The sequence below is a fragment of the Falco cherrug genome, chromosome 1 (assembly GCF_023634085.1).
Source record: "Falco cherrug isolate bFalChe1 chromosome 1, bFalChe1.pri, whole genome shotgun sequence".
In the NCBI taxonomy this organism is placed as follows: Eukaryota; Metazoa; Chordata; class Aves; order Falconiformes; family Falconidae; genus Falco; species Falco cherrug.
The window spans coordinates 84,800,087-84,823,650 of record NC_073697.1 but is presented as its reverse complement, the minus strand read 5'-3'; the positions used below and the strand labels follow the sequence as shown (position 1 = coordinate 84,823,650).

General features: G+C 40.2%; 1 protein-coding gene across 3 annotated transcripts in view; it reads right to left on the bottom strand.

Moving 5' to 3' along the window:
• Positions 1 to 23,564, bottom strand: part of ADGRD1 (adhesion G protein-coupled receptor D1) — a 161,129-nt gene that overhangs the window by 54,165 nt on the left and 83,400 nt on the right. For all 3 annotated transcript variants that reach the window (XM_027814060.2, XM_027814059.2, XM_005445203.4), the window contains 2 exons: positions 17,296 to 17,369; positions 15,241 to 15,364 (listed from right to left, as the gene is read on the bottom strand). In XM_027814060.2, the coding sequence (XP_027669861.2) occupies positions 15,241 to 15,364; positions 17,296 to 17,369 (198 nt within the window). The remainder of the gene's footprint in view (positions 1 to 15,240; positions 15,365 to 17,295; positions 17,370 to 23,564) is intronic.

Genomic DNA, 23,564 nt, shown 5'->3' with positions numbered 1-23,564 from the left:
AAGCCTGAGATCAGCGCAGTTTACTGGGCTGCACAAACAGTGTCAGCAACAGGATCTTTCACAGCTCGCAGGGCACTTTGCTCATGCCCTCACGCTGCAATAATTTACATCATTGCGTAAATACCTGAAGTGCTTCACAGCACTGAGAACTGACAAACCAAGATAACCCATAAATTACTGGCCATCTATAGCCCACTTGTTCTGTTTAATGTGTCACATTTTTAGTGCCCATTGAAAAAGCTGGACTGACATCTACAGAATGGAAAACCACAGAAAAGACCCAGCATGAGCAGTCAGCCTCAGCCTCTCATCTCAGCCTCTGGTTTTATCTACAGGCACCTTTTGTAGAAGTAATTCCATTTTCATGAACATTTAATCTGTAACTCTATAGTGCCCACCACTAGGATCTATGCTAAAACCAACTCAACAGGCGAGGGACAGTGTGTTTTGACCATTCATCCAAAATTAATCAGAAAGCGTGCTTCAGTTTTCCATGCCAGTTCTCAGAAAGAATGACAAAAAAGCCACACCCGACACAGGCAGCCAGGCAATATTAATATATAATAAGTAGAACACAGCTAGGCAGGAAAAAGTTTTCTCATCTCAGAAGAATTTTCAGACATTTTTCCTGAGTTGAATTTGGATAGAGTTGACATTTTCATAAATGGAACATCTTGGGGGGGGGGGGGGGGGGGGGGGGGGAATAAATGGTGGTCAATCAAAAAGTTTAATTTTGATGCTTGAAATACTGTGGTTTTATTTTAATGTCTTTTCACTATGAATTAAATCCTTTGGTGGAAACTCATTCAAAATATCTATTTATTCTGAAAAATACTGAAAGGAAAAATATAAAATATATTTTCCAATTTTTTTGGAACAGTAACTCAATCTAATAAAAAATAATCCTTTCTCACAGTTTGGGATTTTCTATTATTTTACACACACACAATAAAAATTCTCCCCCAAAGAATTTCATTAGACGTACTCAAACCCAACCAGTTCTACCAATAAACTTCCCGTTAAAATTCCTTTTAAAGGACAGAAATAATATGCCATGTGGTTATGAGAAAAAGAAATAATTTTAAATACAGACAAAACCAATGTGATGTATATGCACATTTTTCTTGTAATTATCTGCCAACAGTATCAGCTGATGTGCAGCAAGTGTTACAGCAGAATAGATTGTGGCTCGCATAGCAAACTGAGAACTATTAAGCGATGCAGCAGTAGCACTGAAAGACAACTGTTGCTATGGCGTTTCAGTTCCTAGGAAATATGATACAGCCCTTTAGTATATTTTTCTCTTTCAGCCAAAGTCACATTTCTTTTCCCTGACTTGGATAGCATCAATTACAGAACCAAAAGGGTTCTGTGTGGTGGACCAGCTTAAAAGGTCCATATAATTTCTACAAAAGAGCTCCTATTGTACCTCATCCCCCAGAGAAGCCACGTATAGCCATTCTGCACAGATTACTCCTGAAGTAGGAATAACTTGTATGGTAAATTGGGCAGTTCAGAAGTGATTTCCTCATCAGGGATATTCATGTCCAAAATGCATGGATCGTATTTCCTGATTGCTCCAATACACACCGCTTTCTCTAGCTACAGGTGGCTTGCAGTTCTACAGAGGGAGGAGGGGAGCAGAGGAAGCTTTTCTAGCTTCAAGTCACTCTGAAATCAGTATTTCTCAGCGGTTCAAAGCTTTCTTTCACTCCTTTCACTCCCAACACCGGCAGCCAGCAAACGTTCCCTACAGAGGTCAAAGCTGCTCGGTGCTCATTTAGATTTACAGTGGTCTATCACAGTGTTTGTGCTTGGCAAAGCGGATAAGATCTGCAAAAGAAAGGTAATGTCTTGCTATCACATACAAGTACAGAAGATACAGAGGATCAATCTAGTGGAAATGGGCAAAAATCAAAGCCTTTGTTTTTTCCATAATAATCAGAGAGAAGATAACAATCACACAAACATCTTTTTGTAACTGATTTCAGTCACGCCTAACATGCCTCTAAGAAAGTCTTTCTCTGGGTTTTAGCTCAGTCTTCCTCCAGAAACCCCTGAAGGGCAAGACAAGACATGAATCAAGTTCTCCCAGGTGGAGCCTGTATTATTTAGAAATGAAAAGGGAAAAAAATAATATCTATTATCAACAAAATGTAGAAGATTCATTGAAACCTAAAATAACCTGCACAGATCCCCACATCTAGGAACTGGAAATCGCTCTTGCTCTAGCAATCACAACTGAAATTTGACGATGCTTTTAAGAATGACACTCTTAAATCAACACCCACGTCAGTCTGTTAACAACTATTTCAAAAGCAACATCGCTGCAGTTCACATTCTCATCTTGCCTAGTGTGAGGGACAGAAAGCCTGTAGGTAGTTTTGAACCATTTTTTGTTTATTAAGGAAAAGGTGGAGCCTGTGATAGCTGTTCTCAAAGTTGGAGGGATGCAAGGCAGCACTCCCTGTTCACAGCAGCTCCAGCCGATGAAACGAGGTCCTTTCTGTGCGTGATATGAATTGCAGGGGGAAGAATACAGCATCAAAAGGAGGCCTGGAATGACTTCCAGGGTGTAGAGCCTCATTTCTAAATACAGGTATATGGTGCAGGAGAGAAGAGAACCTGTATTTAAATTACCAGCTCTCTACTAACTTCTCACAACCCAGCTGTTACAGCACAGTTGGATGTTGTGCGTGTCTGTCTTCACACTGTAAGGGATAGCAAACGTGCGGATTTTTAGAAATACTTGGATTGTCAAAGCATTATGCATCATGAATTAAGAAACAATTTCCTATAAATTCCAGTGCTCTGATAAAAGCTGATTTCATCTTACCTCAGTTTGCCTTTTTGAAAATTTTCAGCTTTCGTGCATGATGTGAAATACAAGACAGTAATTTGGGATGATCTTGTCTGCACAATGCTAATCAGACTCTACTGCTATTACCAGAGAAAACAGCATTAAAAACTACCAAATAAAACACTGAATAATCTATGAAGTAGTCCCAAGAGCCTGAATCTCATACTTGTCCCATTCTACATTAAATTATTCTTTTCTTCTAAAAGGTTTTGCTTCTTTGAGTTTATACACTCATTCTCTTACTCTGCAGCAAGCTGAAAAGTTAGGAAACGAGCTCATACAGTCATGAGTGTTAGTAATCATGAACAGTAAAAGACAGATGTTTCTTAGTATCAGCTTTGACAGAGTCAAATTAAAAATTCATACTCCATATAAAACTCTCACCCTTTCAGTTTGGGTTGTAACACCCTTTACCTTGTAAGTGTCAGTAATAGCATGGACAGATATCTGATGGTTTAAGTAGTTACACTCATTTGAGTGTTATACATAGTCTATTGTCTTACCCCTGTTCTCTCTCTTATAAGAAGTTAGTACATTGCTCAAGATTTTTATTTTGGAAACTCACAGGCAACCAGATGGACCCAGGAATGATCCTGCAAAGATCCCAGTTCAGACTCCAAATACATATTTTTCCTTTATGATGTTGTTAATAACAAGAAAATGAGTGACATCTAACTCCTCTGGTTAAAAATACTGCATAGGAAGATGCTCATATATTACAGTAATGAATGGGATGGTACTTTTCATCTCTGAAGTATCTGGAAAAGGTCAGTTGATGCTGAAAGACTTGCTCAGCAGGCTATATATGAAAAACTGATCTAGAACAGAAAACCTACTTATTCATGTAACATTAATGAGCAACTGCATATACAACACAGCACAACCACCTGGCAAAAAGCTAGATGGGCTACAGGACCACAAAATAGCAGCTGGTCAGATCAGAGCATCTGTCTGGGTGACACAGGGCTCCCGCTGCTCCATGTCCCCTTCCAGGTGAAATCTGCACTCCTGTCCTTTTTTTCTTATTATTCATCTCTCAGGCAGTTGATTGCTTGTTTTCTGCTTATACATTTCTCCAGAGGAATGGACATTTTGGGGAAGTGCTAAGCTAAAAATTTCTGGTTTACATACTGCAAAATATCCCTCTATGTCTGCCTTTAGAGGCAACACAACAGATGAAGCACTGAGTTCAAATACTTAAAACAAGGTTTTTCATAGCTGATCCTGAAAGGGTTTGTCCATATACCAAATTACATCACAATTTAGCCATCAAAAGCAGTAATTTCCTTGTCTAAACTACTTTTGAAATCTCCTTCCTGAAAAGCAAAGTTCTTGAACCAAAGAATGTTTTACAGTCTTAAAAAATGAGCCCTGCTACCTAAGGGCTATATCCTACCTATCATTTGTATTTCAGTGTTACTTACTGGCAGAACACAGAATATAATTATTTTTGCATGTGCTTATATAGCGTATACATTTTATGAAAGCAAAGTTACTTGATTACTGGTGGAAATATAAGACATGTCAATTGTATTTTGTCCTAAGGCCAACCATAAGAGCAAGCTATATTTTAGTGTCCTTTTTGGTCAGCTTTCCATCTCAAAGAAGCATTCCTACCACAAGTTACTTTACAATGAGGTATGGTTCTTACCCTGTTTATCAAACCAACTGAGATCTGCCATGACGCCATCAGCCGCTGGCCGGGGCTGAAATCCACTTTCAAACCCTTCTGCCAAAGGCTTGGAACAGTATCTTATGAGACATTGCTTGGGGGGAGGGAAGGGAGGAGAGGTAGGGGTGAAAAATTAAGGCTCAGCCAACCCTATTAAAGCTGTACCTTTAAAATGCAATCCGAATCCAATTAAGAAAAGGATGAATAATTAACTTTGGCAGCCTGAATGTTTCAGAGACGTTAAAATGCTGGCCTTGGCTGATGAAGCTAATGGTTTTAATTGCCTCCAGAAAGGCTGCTGAAATTCAATTTTAGTCCAGCGAGACCCTTATTTAGATATTAAATAATAACAATACAAATCTCTGTTTTTCTTCAGCTTGCCAAGCACTTTGTTAGGGACATATCATTATGATAACATTACGTTTTTTTCAAATTAAGATCCGTGTTTACTTCAGGAGGCTCAGTCTACTCGCTGAGACCACAAGAATAATTTTGGTGGGGCCATCCTCAATGGCACTGTGTAATCACCACTCAGGGGAAAAAAAAAAAAAAAAAAAAGAGTCTAACAATTCAGAGACTTCTTTTCTCAAGCCACAATGTATCAGATACCACATGTTTGGAGAAAAAAAGGCCTCCAAGAGTCACGCTCAGCAGCACAATCGTCTTTTATCAGCCATTTCCAGCAGAACTGCTTTCGAATTCCCATTCTCTATTAAAGTCCACAGCCCCTAGTGATCAGCAATGAAGTGCGAGGGAGGGGGCTTTCCAGGATTAAAGGCACGTTTTCCTACAGCCAGCCCAGCCTGATGGCTGCTTATTTAAAACTTTTCGCTGTGAGAGGGAAAAAAATCAAGATTTTCCAAATATCTCTGCCAAGGTATTAATTAGTATTTTTAAAAGCCCACGTCGTCTTTTAAAATAGTTCTGGGCAAGATGTCATCAAACAGTAGGTAATCTGCTCATTACAAATCTTGCACAGCAAGTTTTTAGTTCAAATGAAGCCTGAAGGAACCATGGCAGCGAGGAAGGACTCAAATTGTGAAGTGGTACCAGATTATAATGAAGTCTGGGGATCAGAAAAGCAGGTATCTGCAAGTTCTTCCTCACATCACTGTGTAACACAAAGCAGGGTGTGTTTTCTGCCTTTGTTTCAGGCCTAAGACTTGCAGTGTTTCCCAAGAAATGCTAAAAGCTCTATTTACAGCAGATTACCCTCTGTGAAACTGAAGGAGCTACTTTTGCCCATACATCTAGGACTTGCACATCTGTTCCCTACTTTCTGTTCCAGCAAAGGCAGACTCACCCTGTTCTCCAACTAACAGCAAAACTGAAGTCCATCAGAGAGTGCTATGAGGAGAATGAAACCCAGCCTGGGTCCAGCAGGCTCTTGCCGGCAGAGAAATGATGATCTCTTGCCAGGCTTCAAGTCTGAGATTCTGCAGAGCAGCTGAGGATAATTAAATACCCAGCTCCCAGTAAAATTCAATGAAAATCAGTATGTCTGCCTCTCTTATCCCAGGCTTGGGCTTTGACTCGGAAACATCGATTTCGATTCAGGACTGCGGCTAAACTGTGGCCTGCACTGCAGCCAGCAGTCTCCACATACCCAGTCCTGAATATCCCCTACACCATGCTTTGGGAAGAAAGGGCATAAAAAGGCCAATGCAGACACAGACTGAACTCAAGAATACAGAATGACTAAATTTAAGTATCTCCATTGAAGATATTCAACAGAGAACAGGGATGGATAAAGGTGCAGTACCATAACATTTTTATGCAGCATGGGGAAATCCTTTAGTCAGCAAGACGACCTAGCTGCCAAATGGCTCGGTGCTTTCATTTTCACCACAGAAAAGAAGCCTATGTTATTTTGTTAAGTATTCCAATTAAAATAGGGTCCTGTTTCATGCTCCTCAAACAAAAGAGTTCTTTTGACCATTATGGCACTCTTAAATATTTGTCCTTTTCCAAAACGAAAAGTCATTTTTTGTTCTCCTCTGCTGAGTGAAATTCAGTAACTGCCAAACAATTCTCTAAGGAATTTGAGGCATTGTTTAGTATCCGTCAGCATTAGTCCAGTTTTTTCCATGTAATTCTATGGGATTAAGGACAGAACCAGAAAGTCTCCTATTTTCTCCCATCAAAATCAACAGAGCTGTACTGGCACAGGAATGGAATAGCAAAACAATGAACAATGGTTCTGAGTTAAAAATCAAGAGATTAGTGCTCAATTTTCAGGAAAGAAGGGCATGAGCATAGTGAGGACAAAAGAAATATGATGCACAATCATACTGTGAAGAGATCAGCAAGATGTATTCCTCCATGAGGATAACTTTCAGCGCAATAGAATTGGAGGGGGAAGCAGAGAGAGTGAGAAAGAGCAAGGAAAGTTTGCAAAGCGATGCTAAAATAAACACACAGGCTGATTTATCTTTGTTCATCTGATGGGTAAGGGCTGTCTAAACTGTCTGTAGAGATCTCGTCAGTGAAATAAACTGTCGATGGTAATAAACAAGGACCAAAAAAAATGCAATGCCTATCCAATTTTAAAATATGCAACACAAAAGAAAAATTACTGGACTAAGGCATTATTATCTTTATGTTCCCAGCAATGAAAAGCATGCTGAGAAATGTAATTATGTTAAAATTACAAAACAGCAGAAATCAGAGAATGCCACATTATTTCCATTTCATTGTCCTATTAGAGTATATAATCTGAGCCTCAGCTGGCTGAAAAATTTAAGAAAAAAGGTTACCATTTCAGACTGCTATTTTAATGCCCCCTGAGTGCAACGTTTGATTAATAACTGCAATATTAGATTTAGGAGAACAGTGCTTCAAACTTAGAAATTACACACCTATCCCCCATATTTTTAAAGCATTTCACAATAGTAGGACATTCTGGAAACAAACTTTATAAGAGATGCACTTTGTTTTCAGTCAGCCATACATTGTCAAAACGTGCAGACAAACTCAGCTATAACAGTGAAAAATAAAATAAAAACACACACATTGTCGCAAAGCAGAAATTTAGGATGTCTTTCCTTTTTTAAATAGAACCTCACAGCCAAGTCACCAGGCCTTTTCAAAATTCTGGGCTCTCTAAAGATGCTATGGGTTGTCTCTATACCTCCAGCTGCAAGATCAGATGTTTTTAACTATTTTCCCCTTTATAAATGCTTCTCTGCTTTCAAGCCCATTGGTGAGCAGCTTGAACTATATTGATTGATCCTCCCTTCTGAATTATGGAACAAGAGCTACAAACGGGATGAAAATCAAAGCCATTTCTAGCTTTATAAATGCAAAAAATGTGTTTAAAAACCTGAACAATTTCTACCACAGATTGTATGACGCTATTACTTCGCTGGAAATGTCCATCCACATGTGAACTTTATAGTAGTCATTTTTATACCCTCGCAGCTGGAAAAGACAGAAAGAGGGAAAATGGAGGAAAAAAACCCAAACAAACACAATTTAAGAGAATGGTCTAGGAGACATAAATATTATAGTTTTGTTCTGCATCGGTTACTTGGGGGAGGGGGACCCAAACCTCAAATTCTATTTTGCTGTGGGAGACAATGATTTCCCCTTTAAAGGGATTTTTGAACTTGGGGTCCCCAGGTGTCCACCATCCTTTTGCTAAAATGACATTTATGTGGCAGATGGTACAAATAGCCTGGCATGCTTTGTAGTTGTTGGATCACTATAAAAATAAAAGCTGCCAGATGGCTGGCATGTTTCCTGGCAGGAGTATAGGGGCCCCACTGACTGATGAGAAGAAGTAAAGCTGCCCAAAATAAAATAATAGCATTTGAATTTTCTTTGGAGTGCTTTTGAAATGCAGCTTGCTCATGTTGGGTTTGATTCCTGCTATCGAGAAAGCACCTTGTGACATCCCTCCGTCTGTCTACCCCAGGGAAGCATTGCTCATGTCTCCCCTACAGACGTCTCCTGTGCCTCCCACCCCAGGAATGGGACCTCTCCACCATTTCCCCTCCAGCCAGAGGTACCACTGGGTGCTGGCTGCAGGAGGCAGCATTGCAGGCAGAGATCTCCCCAGGCTCTGCACCAGGACGGCTACTTGAGGGAACACCCCATCTCCCATCCCGTGCTCTTCCTATCCAGGCTCCAGCCTGCGGCACAGCGGAGGACTGTTGTACTATATACTACAAGAGAACCACCACAGGGAGCATATCACCCTGGATACCCTCTACTCAGACTTTCTCCAGAAGCAGCAAACATAAACCAGTGTAAACACATCAAACTAAATGGATTATTTATTTTTCCTAAAACAGCTACATTAATGCACTATTGTCTCCCTAACTGTAACATTGCAGGGCAGCTGGCAGTACGGGTTTGTTCTGACTGCAACAGACTAAGCGAAAGCTGGAAGGAACACTGTTCTGTGCAGCAGGGAAGGACAAGGACAGACATGAACCCCCAAGAGCGCAGCTTTAGCAATGATTTGCTGTAAGGGACTTTTTTACTCTACCTCAGTTTCCCCCATCAGAAAGAGATGCTTGATCAGAGCAATGAGCTTTCCAGAGGAGGAGTACACAAATTAGTTAATATCTGCACGATGCCGAATGTCTGACTGACACATTTTGTTGGGGAGAATGCAATTGCAAAATTTGATCAGAGTTGTGAAAAGACTTCTCAGCTGAGTTCCCAAATTCTGATCATGTGCTGACCGTAATTACATCTGTGCAACTTCACAAAGGCAATCAAGGGTTGAACGTGTCCCTTCAGGAACATTCTGCTCATCTTCAGTCACATTTTACCTTCAATTAACTTATTTAGTCATTTAAACCAGTTGATGGTCACTAATATCCAAAACTCCAAATAAGTGCTACCATTTCTCAAGTTAAAACCAAACTCATAAATAAATCTCAGCAAGCAAGCATGAATTTGGGCCAGCTGTGATACAGACATAACAGCAGAGTGATAAAAACACAAATAATTTTGGCATTCCACGTGGGCCAATTTATCAGCAGGCTAACAGGTCAGTGCCAGGCTGACATCTGAGCACCACATGGTTGTAAGTTTTTCCAAGATGGTTATTTCATTCCTGAAATAAACTTGTTACAACTGCTAATCCCCTGCATCACTGAAAGTAGCTAAACTGCACACGTGTACCTCAAGCTAATCGGCAGTATTGTTCATACCAGCCTTTCACAATCACTGTGACTTTGTGTTCAAGCTCTTGCTGAAACTAGTGTAGAATTCAACTACACTTGTAATCCGAGCTCAGTTTTAGTTAATTCACAGCATTCAAAGTTCCTTTTCTCCACACACCACTGTATAGCTCACAGATATCAAAGAAGAGGTTCATTTTGTCACATTTAAGCTAACATTCCAGAATTTAAGCTTTTTCTTTGTGACTTCTCTCTTTCAATTTCTTTCTCTGAAATACTGGAATAAAATTGCTTTTTCATCTCTGCAGATTTCGGTCTCTGGAGATTACTTCCAGCTGGCATACTGCAGAATAGTGACAGAATTAATCTAACCTGTTTTGAGCAAAGATCAAGAAGAAAAATCAAGAACTCACAGCTTGTTCCTAAGAACTTTCTTGCATTTCTATGCTTCCTGGAAATTAGACCCACCTGACAGTCTGCTCCGTAAACATCTAACCATTTGTCAGCATTCCCCTTCTTACAATACTTTTTGTGTTCAAGAGAAAGCACTGTCAGATGCAAGATATCCTGCAATTTTGTTCTTATGAATGTCTCACAGAAACAAAATTAAATCCATGTGAGACATCGTAATTCTTCCCCAAGCCAGGTGCATAAATCATTAACATAGTTCTGTACCTTATAATAAAATCACAATGATAAGAATATTGAGACTATATAAAGACATTTATGCCCACAAGAAATGCACAAACTGTGTAAATATATCGAGAAGTGCTGGATATTGGTAAAGGTGTGGAAATGACCTGGATCGGTAATAGTAGGGAGGCGCTGGGACAGGTTCAAAATGCATCAAAGCTGACGAGGTCTGAATCATGCTGCTGTTCTCTAAGTGGAGAAAGCTAGACTTGGCCACATGAAGGAACAAAGAGGAGAAGTTAAGCAAGGAGATTCTTGCTTGAGTTTAGCTTAACTTAGAAGAAAAAGTCACCATCCTTGGTAAATAGTTATCATACAAGCTCAGCGCTCTAGCCAGTAGAAATGCTCACCACAAGTATTTATGTGGCAGGTTACTTCTGAGGAAGGTCACTTATTTTCAGTATTCGTTGCTTAGAGACACCTTGGCTTTCTCTGAAATCAGACAGTATGCCATACTCTCCAGTTGTGAACAGCACTCTAAAAAATTGCGGTGTCTCATGAATGGAAAACGTATACTTTTTCCTTTTTTTTTTTTTTCCTTTTTTTCTTTTTTAGTGAAAAGGAAACCAATCTCATGAAAAGGAGCTGCGAGAATCAGAACACTTATCACATTGAACCGGTGTCAAGAGTTCATGGATTTCCACATCAACAATGTTCTCCCCTAGGGATGTTCTCCCAGGTCCGATGCTGCTGCATACGTACTGGTCTGTATTACTTCTCTTTAGAATTGTCAATATCCCCTTCTTTTTTTTTTCTTTTTTTTTTTAATTGTTTTCTGTGCCTCTGCCTGTCTTTCTGCAAGGGGTGGCAGAACTATTCATGCCTGGTTTTGCTGTTGTGCTGACTGGTGCGTTAGGTTAAAGGCTGTTACAGTGCCCTTGGAGAGGATGTCTGCCTGCTCGGGCTACCCTCAGAGCCGCATTCATCAGTACCATGCAGAGAAAGGGAAATGATACTTTGCACAGCAGAATGGAAGTATAAAGCACCCAAAGCAGAATCCCCATGAAGAATGAAGTCATGGTTTTGTACCAAAATACAGCTTCTGATGAAAAGCTCTCCAATTTTCAGGCAATCCATTTCCAATAATTTATTTACATTTTCATGAAAAGCAGATCCCTTTTTGTAAGAAACAGGCTCTAGACAAAAAATAAACGATCTGTCAAAAATAGTGTTCATGTCAAAAAATTTCATCCAGTTCTACTTACAAGACCACAGATATATAATTGCTATATAAACAGAACTATTCAAATGTGGGCAATTGCATACTCCCACCCTCTCTTTTTCTTGTCTCATATTATCTGTGGACTTCATTTATGAAAAGAAAAATAAAATATACAGAAGTTCAAGACTGAGTACAACATCACTGCAACAATTCCTTAGAGCACTGACAATCTAGTATTTCAATGGGTGGTTTATATGGGCCCTTTGAACCTTGGCTCATGAATTTCAGCACGTGGTGAATAAACATGTAAGTGTGTTTAAATCCACAGCATTTTAACATTTACTGAACAGGGTTCCAAGGACGCCTGGGTGAAGTTTCCAATTGTCTAGTTGATTCAGTAGGCTCTATTGCTTAGACACGTGCAGCAAATACTTAGCAAATGTGTTAGGAATTTGCAACTAAGCATAGTGTGCTTGTATAGCTCAAAAGCCAGGAAGATTGTCTTTGCCCAAATCTTAACTTCATGCCAATTGCACAATGAAGATAGCATTTGTTTTCACTGGTTAAAGGATCATAAGATAATCCTGAACAGTCCATTTAAAGGGTGTGTCTTTGACAAAGATTTTGGGATGAGATTTTCTGATGAACTCTGAGAGAGGGACTACTTAATAGCCAAACCAGAGGAACTGGAGTCAAAGCACACTGACGGGATGACATCTTTTATTGGCTTCTAAGCAGCAGCATCACTTGAGACTCCCCATGGGTCCATGCTCATTGCCACCTTGCTGTAACATTAAGCTAGTGCAGGTGATGGAGGGCAGGGCAAAGCAGGCATGTCAAGGCGTAGTTCAGGGTCATTACTCTGCAGACCTGTGAAGCCAAATTTCTCCACGCTACAATGCACTTATAAATTCTGCCAGTTGAGGTGCATTCAAAATTTGGTTTTAAGTGAACTTTAAGAGGTTAGAAATGAATGTATCTTTTCTACCTAGCCTGCACACTCCTCCATTGAAATCTGCAGCAAGCATTTCAGATTCTCATGGATTTGCACTAGGAACATACAGACTCTGTACTGGAAATACTTGTCTCTCACCTGTAAGCATTTCACTTTTCTTGCCAAAAATTTATAAATTCCCTTCTTTTTCTGTTCAGAAATGGGATTTTAGGTGGGAGGGGTCAAAATACAACAGAAAATGATGGGAATTAAGTTTCATTAAAAAAAAAACTAAACTATTTTATCCAGACTTTTACAATACAATGTCACATAAGGAAGGCTTTTATGCATCAAAGTGACTATCTGTGTATCTCACACATCCATGTAACACCTCAGCAGCACTTTCATTTTGTTTTCTAAATTATAAAGGAAAAAAATAAAAAAGCAATGCAAAAACATTCTGCACAAACTTTGGCAGATGCAAATGCATTAGACCAAAAAGTTAAGTAGGGAGAAAATATTTAAAACAGAACCGTTAAATGACTTTGAGGAACTGGACAGTCCATTCACACCCAGCCTTTCCTAGTTATGCATTTCAGATCTCTTTAGGAAAGCTTAATTCCAAAAACTTTCATATGAAGTATCTTTGATCTCCGATTACTAATACTGCGTAATACTAAAACTTATTGCAGCGTCCCACTAATCGTGACAATCTCAAACCTATTTGTTTGAAAGTCAGACCTTTCAGAATTATTCCCCAGTGGATAGTCCACTAATCTTTCAATGACATTTAATTGGTGGATGCCTTGTTTAATCCTGGCTAAATCTCTGTACACTGCTCTTTAAACCAAGGTTAATAATTGCCGTTTCTCCCATGCTACTTTTGTCTCACAAGATGAGAAGCTCTTCAGGCAAAGCTGCATTTTATTATCAGTACAAAGAGTACCTAGAAAAATGATACTTGGAAACCAGCTGGGGTCATGAGGGCCATTACAAGTAATTAAGGTAATAATGGTTAGATAAAAACTGGGTGACCCGAACAAGCTACCCCAAATCTTCAAACCGTTTGACTAATACAAAGGGCTGTGGGTATTAATCAAGCTCTTTGGATAGCTCTTTGTTCCAGACTGTGACCCTGACTTCAATGGCATTACACTATGTAACCAGGATTACCAGGTGAGTAGTTGTGCTAACATTGTTACTGAATCAGTAACTCCTAATAGCAGTCTGGAATGATTTATTCCTCAAAGAGACTGCGGTGCTGCTCAGTGATATAACCCTAACTAGAGCTCCCTTACACTGTAAGCTAATTTTTCTATCTATCTGCAGGAACCTCTGTGCCGCCCTCACGAGCACATGCAGCCTATCCTGCAGCAGTAGCTGTCTCGGCAAAGCTGCTGCCTAAAAAAGGACCAAACCCATCATTCAAACCAATTAACAGGAGCCTGAGACATGGCCAATATAGTTGGTGCATCCGTGCCAACAGCGTTGACAAAAACCCTCTAGCTGTACCACAGAGGACACCACGCTTGTTAGCAGCACACAGTGATAAATGTGACAGCAGGACTCCTACTGTCCTACTGAAGCTCTTCTTCAGTCTATTAATTCACGTTATTAGGATGGTGTCTGTAGAAAGCTGAGAATGTGCCAGACAGTATAAATTTGACAGACAGTTAATACACTTTTCTTTAAATGTACAGTTTGTAAATTATTTATATTATACATTCAAAATTTATTAACCAAGGGCTGTCTGGAGCAAGGCTTCATCAATATCTCCATTGGATCCTCCCTGACAGTAGCACACCCAAATAAAACAGTAAAAAAATATATTTCCCATGCTTATGGAAGTGCTGTTTGTCTGCTAAGATCCAGGACGGGATTGACCTTGCTTAGTGCTGAGTTTTGGAGAGGGAGTCCTCCAGCGGAAACAAAACAGCACTTCACTAGCAAGGAGCTGACACTCTGCTCCATCTCTGAGGAAATCTGAAGGCATAGCAAGGTATCATGAAGAGAAGAACATGTCTAGTGAGGAGAGCAATGTGTTTGCCATCCAAGCTTCATCTGAAACCAGTGATGAGTATAAATAGCAAGCATAAGGTCCTGGGTAAACAGGGAAAGTGTCATATTCCAACTGCAAAGAGGCTTGATAACTCCTTGGACAAAGGAACCGAGCATAGTGAAAACTATATCTAAGGGGTTCAACTCCCAGCTCTAAAGCATCATTTTCTTTCACATGCTCCTTTTCTACACAAGCCCCTGCTCGGCAACAAGGTGAAGAAAGAGCAGCAGGGAGGCACTTGGAAAGCTGGCAGAGACAATGGCAGGGGCCAGCTGGCAGCAGAGTTTATTTCACATGGACTTCAAGCTCAGCTATTCATATTCCACCAATCTAGTTACCAAAACCCTTAAACAGCCACATCTTGGCTGTCTGTCTTGAAAACAAATTATAAAAGCCAGGATCATCTCTGTACAACGTCCTCTAATACGCTGTATGCTTTTCCTGCGTAGTACTTTTAAGGAATCATGTCAAAAGGGTGAGAATAAAGTAAAGAGAATTCCCACCCACCTCAGACGTGTTTCACTTCTTGCTCCATTTCAGTAACCAAAAGTTGCAGAAAATACCAAGAAGTATTGTAATATCATCGCAGAAAGCAAGATGTGGAGTAAACCTGAGTTGGGCAAAAAGTTAGTCCGATTCCAATCACTTACTGATGTGGTGTGAGGATGCAACTGATGTATTTATGCTTTCATTTTTAACAGATTTACCCCTTTGCTTAATCTCACCTTCAGAGGCACCACTTGCATCAGAATGGCAAAGTTAGTGAGGTGGTTACAATGACACACTGAGTAGTTGAGGTCCCCGCTCCGGCGCACACAACCTTCATTAGACCAAACACCAGTTCCATTGCTGCAAAGCACACAAAAATGGAACATAATCTTTATCAAAATGCATCTTACACAGGCTAATTTGATGTGCATTTTAGTATACAGAAGATAAAAAGGTTTGAAAGCCATCTTGGGCTGGATCATCCAAAATACTGCTATGTCTTCTCAATTTCATCATGAAAATAGTCATGAAAAACACTGGAACAGGACCCAGGTCAGATCCCTACATGAGTGTCTCTAGAGCTTCCTTCCCAGTTTTATAACCAATGAATGACAGCTACATTTTTTTGCTTTACATTGTGTAGCGCATTTATGGTATTTCACCTAGATCCAAATTTCTGTACGCTGAGAACTGTAATATCAGACAGGTCAGTAATCTCACACAAGTCGAAAAGGTCAACGTTTCATATCTGCTGCCTCTCCCTTATCCGCTGGCACACTCGTCCCGTCAAAGCAATTCAGACTGATTGAATGTGATTTCTAGTGACCCATCCATGCCAATTCTTTTTTGTCACTTCATCCTCAGGGGCAGCAAAAGCAGCTCCTGCTCCAAGGGGAATATGGCTAGGCTGGCTGCATGGCCTGGGCCCAGGGCTGCGCACAAAGTGGTCCTCATGAGCCTGCCTTTTCATGGGGCCAGGGAAACCCAGAACCCCCTGTGCCATGGCAGCCCTGCGCTGGAGTGGGGACACAGAAGCCACAGGCATGCATCTAGGGGGGCTCCATGGGCTCAGGCACCGTAGGTCACCCTCCCAAAATGCCTGCTTCTTAGCCATTTATTACGTTTGATATTATTCTGGGTTCTGAAGCTGGACTGAGTGATCTGTATTTTTCTTGGTGCTTATTATAAAGATAGGTATTACTCAACTCTTCTTCTGTCCTTTGGGACCTCCTTAAGTTCTCAAAGGGAGTCTCTTGTAGGTCAAAAACCAACTGCTTATTCTTTAACTACCATGCACTAGGGAATAAGACCATCTTGACACAAAACTCATTTGGAAGCACAGATTTCATATTTCAGTTTCTATCCTCAGGCAAAGCCTCAAGGGCCCGAGCCCCAACGGAAAACAGAACGGGAACAATGCCCTAACCGTATTAATTCACTTCAGTAAAATCTGTTTCTAATCTGTCGTAATTTGTGAGTAACCATAACAACAAGTAACTGCCAACAGCTGGGACAGTTCAACATACTTGAAACAAAACTTCAATAAAACAATTACAGTGACCTTCCCATGTGCATGCCGGATAGCAGGGAACACAGCATTGCGGGCCACTGCTACATCAATTAGCTTATACCATTATGGCTCAAAAACTGTTAATCCCCATTAAACTCAAAATTCACAGTTTCTATTCTTTCTCAATTAATTCAGTAAGAGCAGCGTGATTGGAAATAAAACACAGATGAAATATATTCAGAGCTAAAAAACAAAGAGCTACTGCTTTTCCATAGTGCCTATTTTCTGAGTGAAATTTAGGGTGGTATTTATTTCCTTTATTTTCTGATTTGCATTCAGGGGCATAGTATTTCTCCATTCTATGCACTGGCCAAAATTTACAGCTCTGAAATACTGATCTCACATGATGCTGTGACACAGGCACAGATCCAGTGAAAGCAATAGCTCTGCTGGAGGTTTGCCATCTTAAAACATCCAAGCATCTGCCCAAGTGGACATACTCATAAACCAAGATAAGCACAGTTTGTATCAGTCCGCAGGTGTGATTCCAAAATTTTTCAGTCTCTCAGTTACCTACCTAACAAGGGTTTGTGAATAACAAGTCTCCTGTTTATGGTAAGAAGCCACTATCAGACTGTGTTTTTTGTAAACCAGTGGCTTCATTTCTTTCACTATTTCCATGAATGAAAGAGAACAAGAAGAATATAGGTAACAAATATCACCACAGACTAAATGTAATTTAATTAAACCAAGTTAAATAATTTGAAATTACATAACATACCTGTAGTCCAGAAACGCACAGTAAAGATGAACTCTGTTACTCTTATTTAGTGCTTGGCTGTACTGTCTGGGAGTCTGCAAGAAAGAAAATACAAACCCTGAAGGAATGCTTAAAAAGAACTAAATTCCACCATTCAACGACTTTAAATTCTCATTGCTATAATAACTTCAATAGACTTATTCTGGATTAACACACCATAACTGAAAGCAAATTTTGTCAGTCTTCATAGATTTACAACGAACTCCACACATGCAAAGGCTGATATTCAGTCTGGGATTAAACTCATGTCACTTTAAATCTGTGTCTCATTTAAGTAAATAGCAAACCTGGATTATTTATTGTATATAAGCACAAATATATGCACTAATTTTTACAGGACTGGGGTGTTATTCTTCAGCATATATTTGGCTTTGTTGGGTTTTGTTCTCATTGGGTAATAAAAATCTCACATTTTAGGATTAATAATACTGAAATATGTGTATTACAATGACCAACTCACAGACATTTTCTTCCCACAACAGTGATTATTTCAAAACAAACTGAAAGAACAATGCCATAATTCAGGATTTTAACACACCTTAGCATTATAATCACATCATTTCTATCTTACATGAACAGATCTAGCCGCTAACTCAATCTCTTCCATTCAGGAAGCTTTGAGACTCCATTCTCCACTCCCGTTACACCAGCTTTGTGACAAAATAATCCAGATTATATTGGAATGAAATAACAGATAAAATATGCAAAATAAGAGGATTTCCAGGATCTGTTCAATCCTTTCTAATACATAAATCCCCAAAGTCCACATTGTGTTGGACCCTACCTTAAGGCACTTTTTTAATTACAAGAGTCTTCAACATAAACAAATCACTGGTGAATTAACAGCCCTTGGATTATTGCAACACAATTCTGCTGTCAAGCCAAAAGATAACCAAGTATTTATTTCCTTGTTTTAGAGAAAGAAGGAAAAAAAACCCCACTGCCTGATCATGCTGAAAAAACTCAACCAAGTACAATAAGTCCCTGATGCAATTTTCCTTCTCCTCTCCCACGAGTCCAACAACGAGTGTCAGGCACAAGGTAGCACAGCTCCCTTCTCACCAGTGATAATAAACCGTTTCTGCCTAAGCCAGGACATTCGCACATTCATACTGGATTTCCACACACTTCAAGTATCTATACTGTAGATAAGGCCATTTACTTCTTCTTAACTCACATCTCTGGGTAACGTAAGTGGAATTTCCTTATCTGCCTGAACAACATCCCCACACAATTTCTAGATCCTTGACCCACCCTGTTTTCCCTAAGCCTTCATTGTAGAAACAGCTGAGACTGCAGGTCAGGCACTCACAGAAGTGGAGCTTCATGAAGAGGAAAGACTGCCACTTATCTGCCAGGGGCCTCCATTGTCCTCTTTGGCTCTGGTGACATCCTGTAGCCTTTTTCCACAAGGGGAGCAAAGGAAACAGTGAAGCCTCACAGCCTTGCAAGCGTGCCACAGTGGGAAGTGATAATGGGACAAGATTCACAACCTGCATCACCAAGAAATATCTTACTCATCTAACCCCCAATCTGCTCATGCCACTTACTTTCCTGCTGTGCTGAAAGATGCAGTAAAACCAAGTATATGATATTGATTTATTGATTAATACAGAGGAGTGTATTAATCTCACCTGTGAAAGCCCTTCCTCATCGCTGTCTGCCCTGTGAAGGCCCCATGCAAGGCTTCAGCATCAAACTGGTACGGTCCCTGCTAGATCCATCAGTTCTGAACTTCCCATTCCTTTCAGGAAGTGCCCCCCCACAAACCTCACCTTTAACAATGGCAGGGGTCCTGTACACCTGCCAAACCACCTACGAAATACAGGGTGTCTTTAAGAAACTGCTTCCTTCACTTAATCCCACCTCTCGCTGCTCAAGAGCGTTCCTGAAGAACACTAGTTCAGAAACTACAGAAAACTAATGATCCATAACCCACAGCTGGAAAACCGCCTGCTGCAACTGCAGTTACTTTGGAGTTTTGCTGGCAGAGTTCATTCTGTTTTACCAGCAGCAAGGGCAGGCAGCGTAATGCTTGCCCATTATGCTGTATAATGTTATGTCCATCATGTCTATAGCTTTCCTGAAGTACGCAACTGAAAGAATCCACAGTCAGTTTGTATTTCAAATTACTTCACTTCCATGGCAGACAAACACTGGTGGAAAGGGGCGGGGGGGAAAGAGATCTGCTGTAATAACAGCTAAGATTGTACAATATCTGTCATTTCTGATTTGTAAGATATCTCTAAATAAATCTTGATTCTTAATACACCAAATGGAAAGGGCACCGCAGGGTCAGGTTGGAAGAAGATGCAGTACTTCAGTTGTGAATCTTATTACACAAATAAAACCCAGATGTATGTTTTACCCTCAGTTATCTCTGACAAGGGAAAAAATATTGGGTTTCTCCATCTTTAACTCTTAAACACAGATGTCACTCATTAGACAAAGAACTACACCAACAGAGGCTACACAGTCTGAGCTGTCCAGAACTGTGTGTGTACCCACATGGAAAAAAGAACAGATAAAGAACGCATATACAAGAAGGGTCCATAGCAATCTGCCTGTTTACTTCTCTTATGCGTCCCATGTTTTGACACACATGACATAGGCCTCACAAGGATCTTCCGTGCCATTTATGACAACTGCATCAAATATTTGCCTTCTCAGACTTCACTGAAAGTTCTGCAACAAAACCGTCACCAGAACAGAGAGCCCCCCAATATATAGCAAACTGGATACAATAAGGAATAAACCCTCTTGTGATCTTCAACGGTTCTACTTCAAAGCACTCCCTAACCTATGAAAAATGAACTGACTGTACCTCAATACCGCATTTCTTAAGCTAAACTGTGTGACAGCTTATATGGGACTTGGACAGTGTAGCACTGAGGATATCGATTTCATGACATCGATAACAGAAAGTTTAATATACAAGTAGGCTTTTACACTAAAAGATTAAGTCACTTAAGTATTTTTATAAAAGCCTGTGAAAGGACAGTTTATGCTTCTTTCAGTAGTGTGGAGAGGGAAAGTACCAGCACGCTAAGTAATCCAGGATCTGTGCATCAGTTCTCCCTAATCTGGGTTCTTTACATCAGTCCTTCTGCGTGGAGAGGGGTACAAGCAGTTTCTTCAAAGAAAAAGAAATTAAGAAATGTTTTCCTCATTAAAAGGGGAAATCAACCTCTTGTCACTGAGAAAGAATGGAAACTCTATGTCTGCCTGATGGCGCAGGTATCTGGAGGAAGGACTGTCTCTGTTTACATCAAGGCTGTTCAGCATCCCTTACACTAACCACTGACCCTCAGTAAATTAGTCAGACTTACAAGCAAACCACAGAAACTCATTGTATGATTTGAGAGCATATGGAGGATATGCATGGATGTGTGATGGGGCTACGGTACTTACACTGCTGGGAACTAGGCACAGGGCCATGGCTTGTGGGTGAAGAGGCCAAAAAAGCAGGGGGGGTGGGGGGGGGTGGGGGAGGGGGTGGGGCACAGCGGGGCCGCTCAAAGGACTGCTGGAAACCTTCAGGAAAAGCTAGTTGCAGGAAATGTCATGAACACAACAGCAGAAGAAAAAGAGTCAGCCAGCTGCTGCTGGGAAGGCTAGCCAAGGAAGAGGAGCCAAGAAGAGGGTGGGGTGAACCTTTATGAGATTAGCTTGTTTGTCCTCTCCTCCCCTGAATTTAAAAAGCAAATATTTAGCTGCATAGTGGTGGCCACCAAGGGAGGAGGGTGTGCACCTTCTAATTCAATATGTATTTTTCTCCAATGTGAAGGACAACTCTGTGGGCCAGACCTGCCATTGATCTAAACTCAGCAGCTCCAAGCCCAAAACGTTGGGTGTTGGACTTCTTGTCCAAAGCAGTTGATAATCTACTCTATTAAGTTAAATTTGGAGTTCACTTGCCTGTTTCAAATATACAGTGTTTTGCCTAATTCAGAGATTTTGAAGCCTTGTCTTCTCAATCTCCAAGAATACCATGGATTATTTTGAAGGTGGCAAGAAAAGGCACCAAGACAAACAAGCCTCTTGTCAGTATGCCTGTGTTTGTTGTGCAAGTCCACAGCCCCGCTGAAATATTCTTACAGGTGTATGAACCAAAAGCACTTTTAATTCTGGTTTATGGATCAAACTGGAGACAAAATGATGCTTCTAATTTAAGGATATCCTGTCCTGACTGTGACATCCTGTTAGCATGACCTGTGCAGGGCCACACGGTTTACTGACTTTCCTTTCCACCTTATACGATCTACTTCTAATTCCCTAGAAAATTAAAACTTTAAGGTACATTCATCTGCTCAGTTCCCTGGAAAAAGACAGACAGACAGAAAGAAAGAATAATCACCTGTTTCTATAGTGGCTTCTATGTTTTCTTCCAAGCTGTGAGAAAACTGCATTGCAACAGGCCTTGGGCTTAGACCACTCAACTGTTTCAATTTAAAGTCTGTTTGACTGATTCACCCCAAGATGTAACTAGCATATGTAATGAAAACAATGTTACAAATTGTACAAAAAATAATTTAGCTGATGAATAAGGAGTTTCAGTGTGTTATGCATAAAAACCAGACCTTTAGCTGCCCCACTGTTGTCAGAGCTCTGCCAACACACACTGAAGCAAGAGCAAAACACTGTAGGCTCCCAGGGTCAACACAACAGCTCACTGAATGTATTTCTTAATCATACAATCATACAGTTAAAAAAAAAAATCCATGCTATCACAAAGGGTGCAAGAGTGAGACATACAACAATATAAAGGAAAAAAACAGTGAAATATCAGAGGCTATAAAGACATCTGAAATTAGAAAATGTTGCCATATGTAACCAAACATGGATCAGGTTTGATCCTTCCTTTGTCTAAGATTCAGAACAGTTGATGCATCAATTTCCTGTAAAAACACTGTTAATCAAATACTGCACCAATAGCCTTCCTTAGTTCTCAAGAGTTCTCCATTTAACAGCTGCTGTATTGGGCAAGCAGTGTGAGAACAAAAAAAGTAATGAAAAAACCCATGAGCAACAGACTGAAAAATATCTTGGCTACTCTACTAGACAGGGACTTTATAAAGAGAGAAAAGAAAGGAGGGGAGTGGATGAGGAAATTGTCCTGGTACTTTTCTTTTTATTATTTATTATTGTGCATAGAAAAAAAAGAATTGTTACTTCTGAACATCTACAGCATCAGAGGATTTTGCTATTTTTCTTAGACTAGAAAGTCCACATCCCTTTAGAATAAAAACACCGTCCTCTTAACAGGATCCCATCTTTCTTATGGCAGCAAACAAGGGGTTTCATCCAACAGCTGCCAAGACAACATTCAACCACTTACAGATCTCAGTGTGGGCTGTCAGGCACTGTGCATCTGTAGGACAGTTCCTTATAAGCGACAGGAACTGAAACTATTACTTGGTGCTCACCTTTCTTCAGCTTCTCTCTTTGACCCACTTCAAGTTACCTGCTTATAGCACAGATAGGCTTCATGGCACCTAGAAAAGCTGAGGCAGTGATTGCTGAATGTATTCTAGGTGCAATGTCATGACAGCATTAAAAGAGCAGTAGCTGTTCTCTCTGTTTGGGTGCTAAATAGTATAAAAGTTATTCCCAAACTACTCAAGGAAAGCTACCATTTTGGCAAAATTGAGTTAAAATTATAATCTCCCTAGACACACATGCATAGCTCCCAAATGGCTTTAATTTTACAGCTAAAAAATCCCCATCCTAACATAGAAGTTATATTCACATAGATCCCTCAGACAGCTAGCACGGCATCAGTGGGTCAGCACTGAGGCCTGGACTCAGGAATTTCTGAGCACAAAGTACCTTGCTCAGCCTCATTAAGCCGCGTATCCTCTATAGACTATGCTTCCATACATTCCTCAATTTCAAAGATCTCAAATATATAACAATATATTTCTTCCCTTTTTTCTTTCTCTTTGGCCTGATGCATATGGGCATGATGAGCATTTTGTATGTATTTGTAAACACGAGGCAGTGACAAGCAGTTGCATGCCAAATTCTTTCAGCTTGGAAGCCAAAACTATTGAAGATGCAGTACCACAGTGTAAAACCACGCCAAACTCCCATTGACTGCAATCTGGATTAATAATATTTACCATATTGTTGTAAATCATGATAATAAATGGAAAGCACAGAAAGGTTGAAAAATAGCCACAGAAAGAAGAAGGTTCATTTATATTAGAGATGCATGGAACTGACTTCAA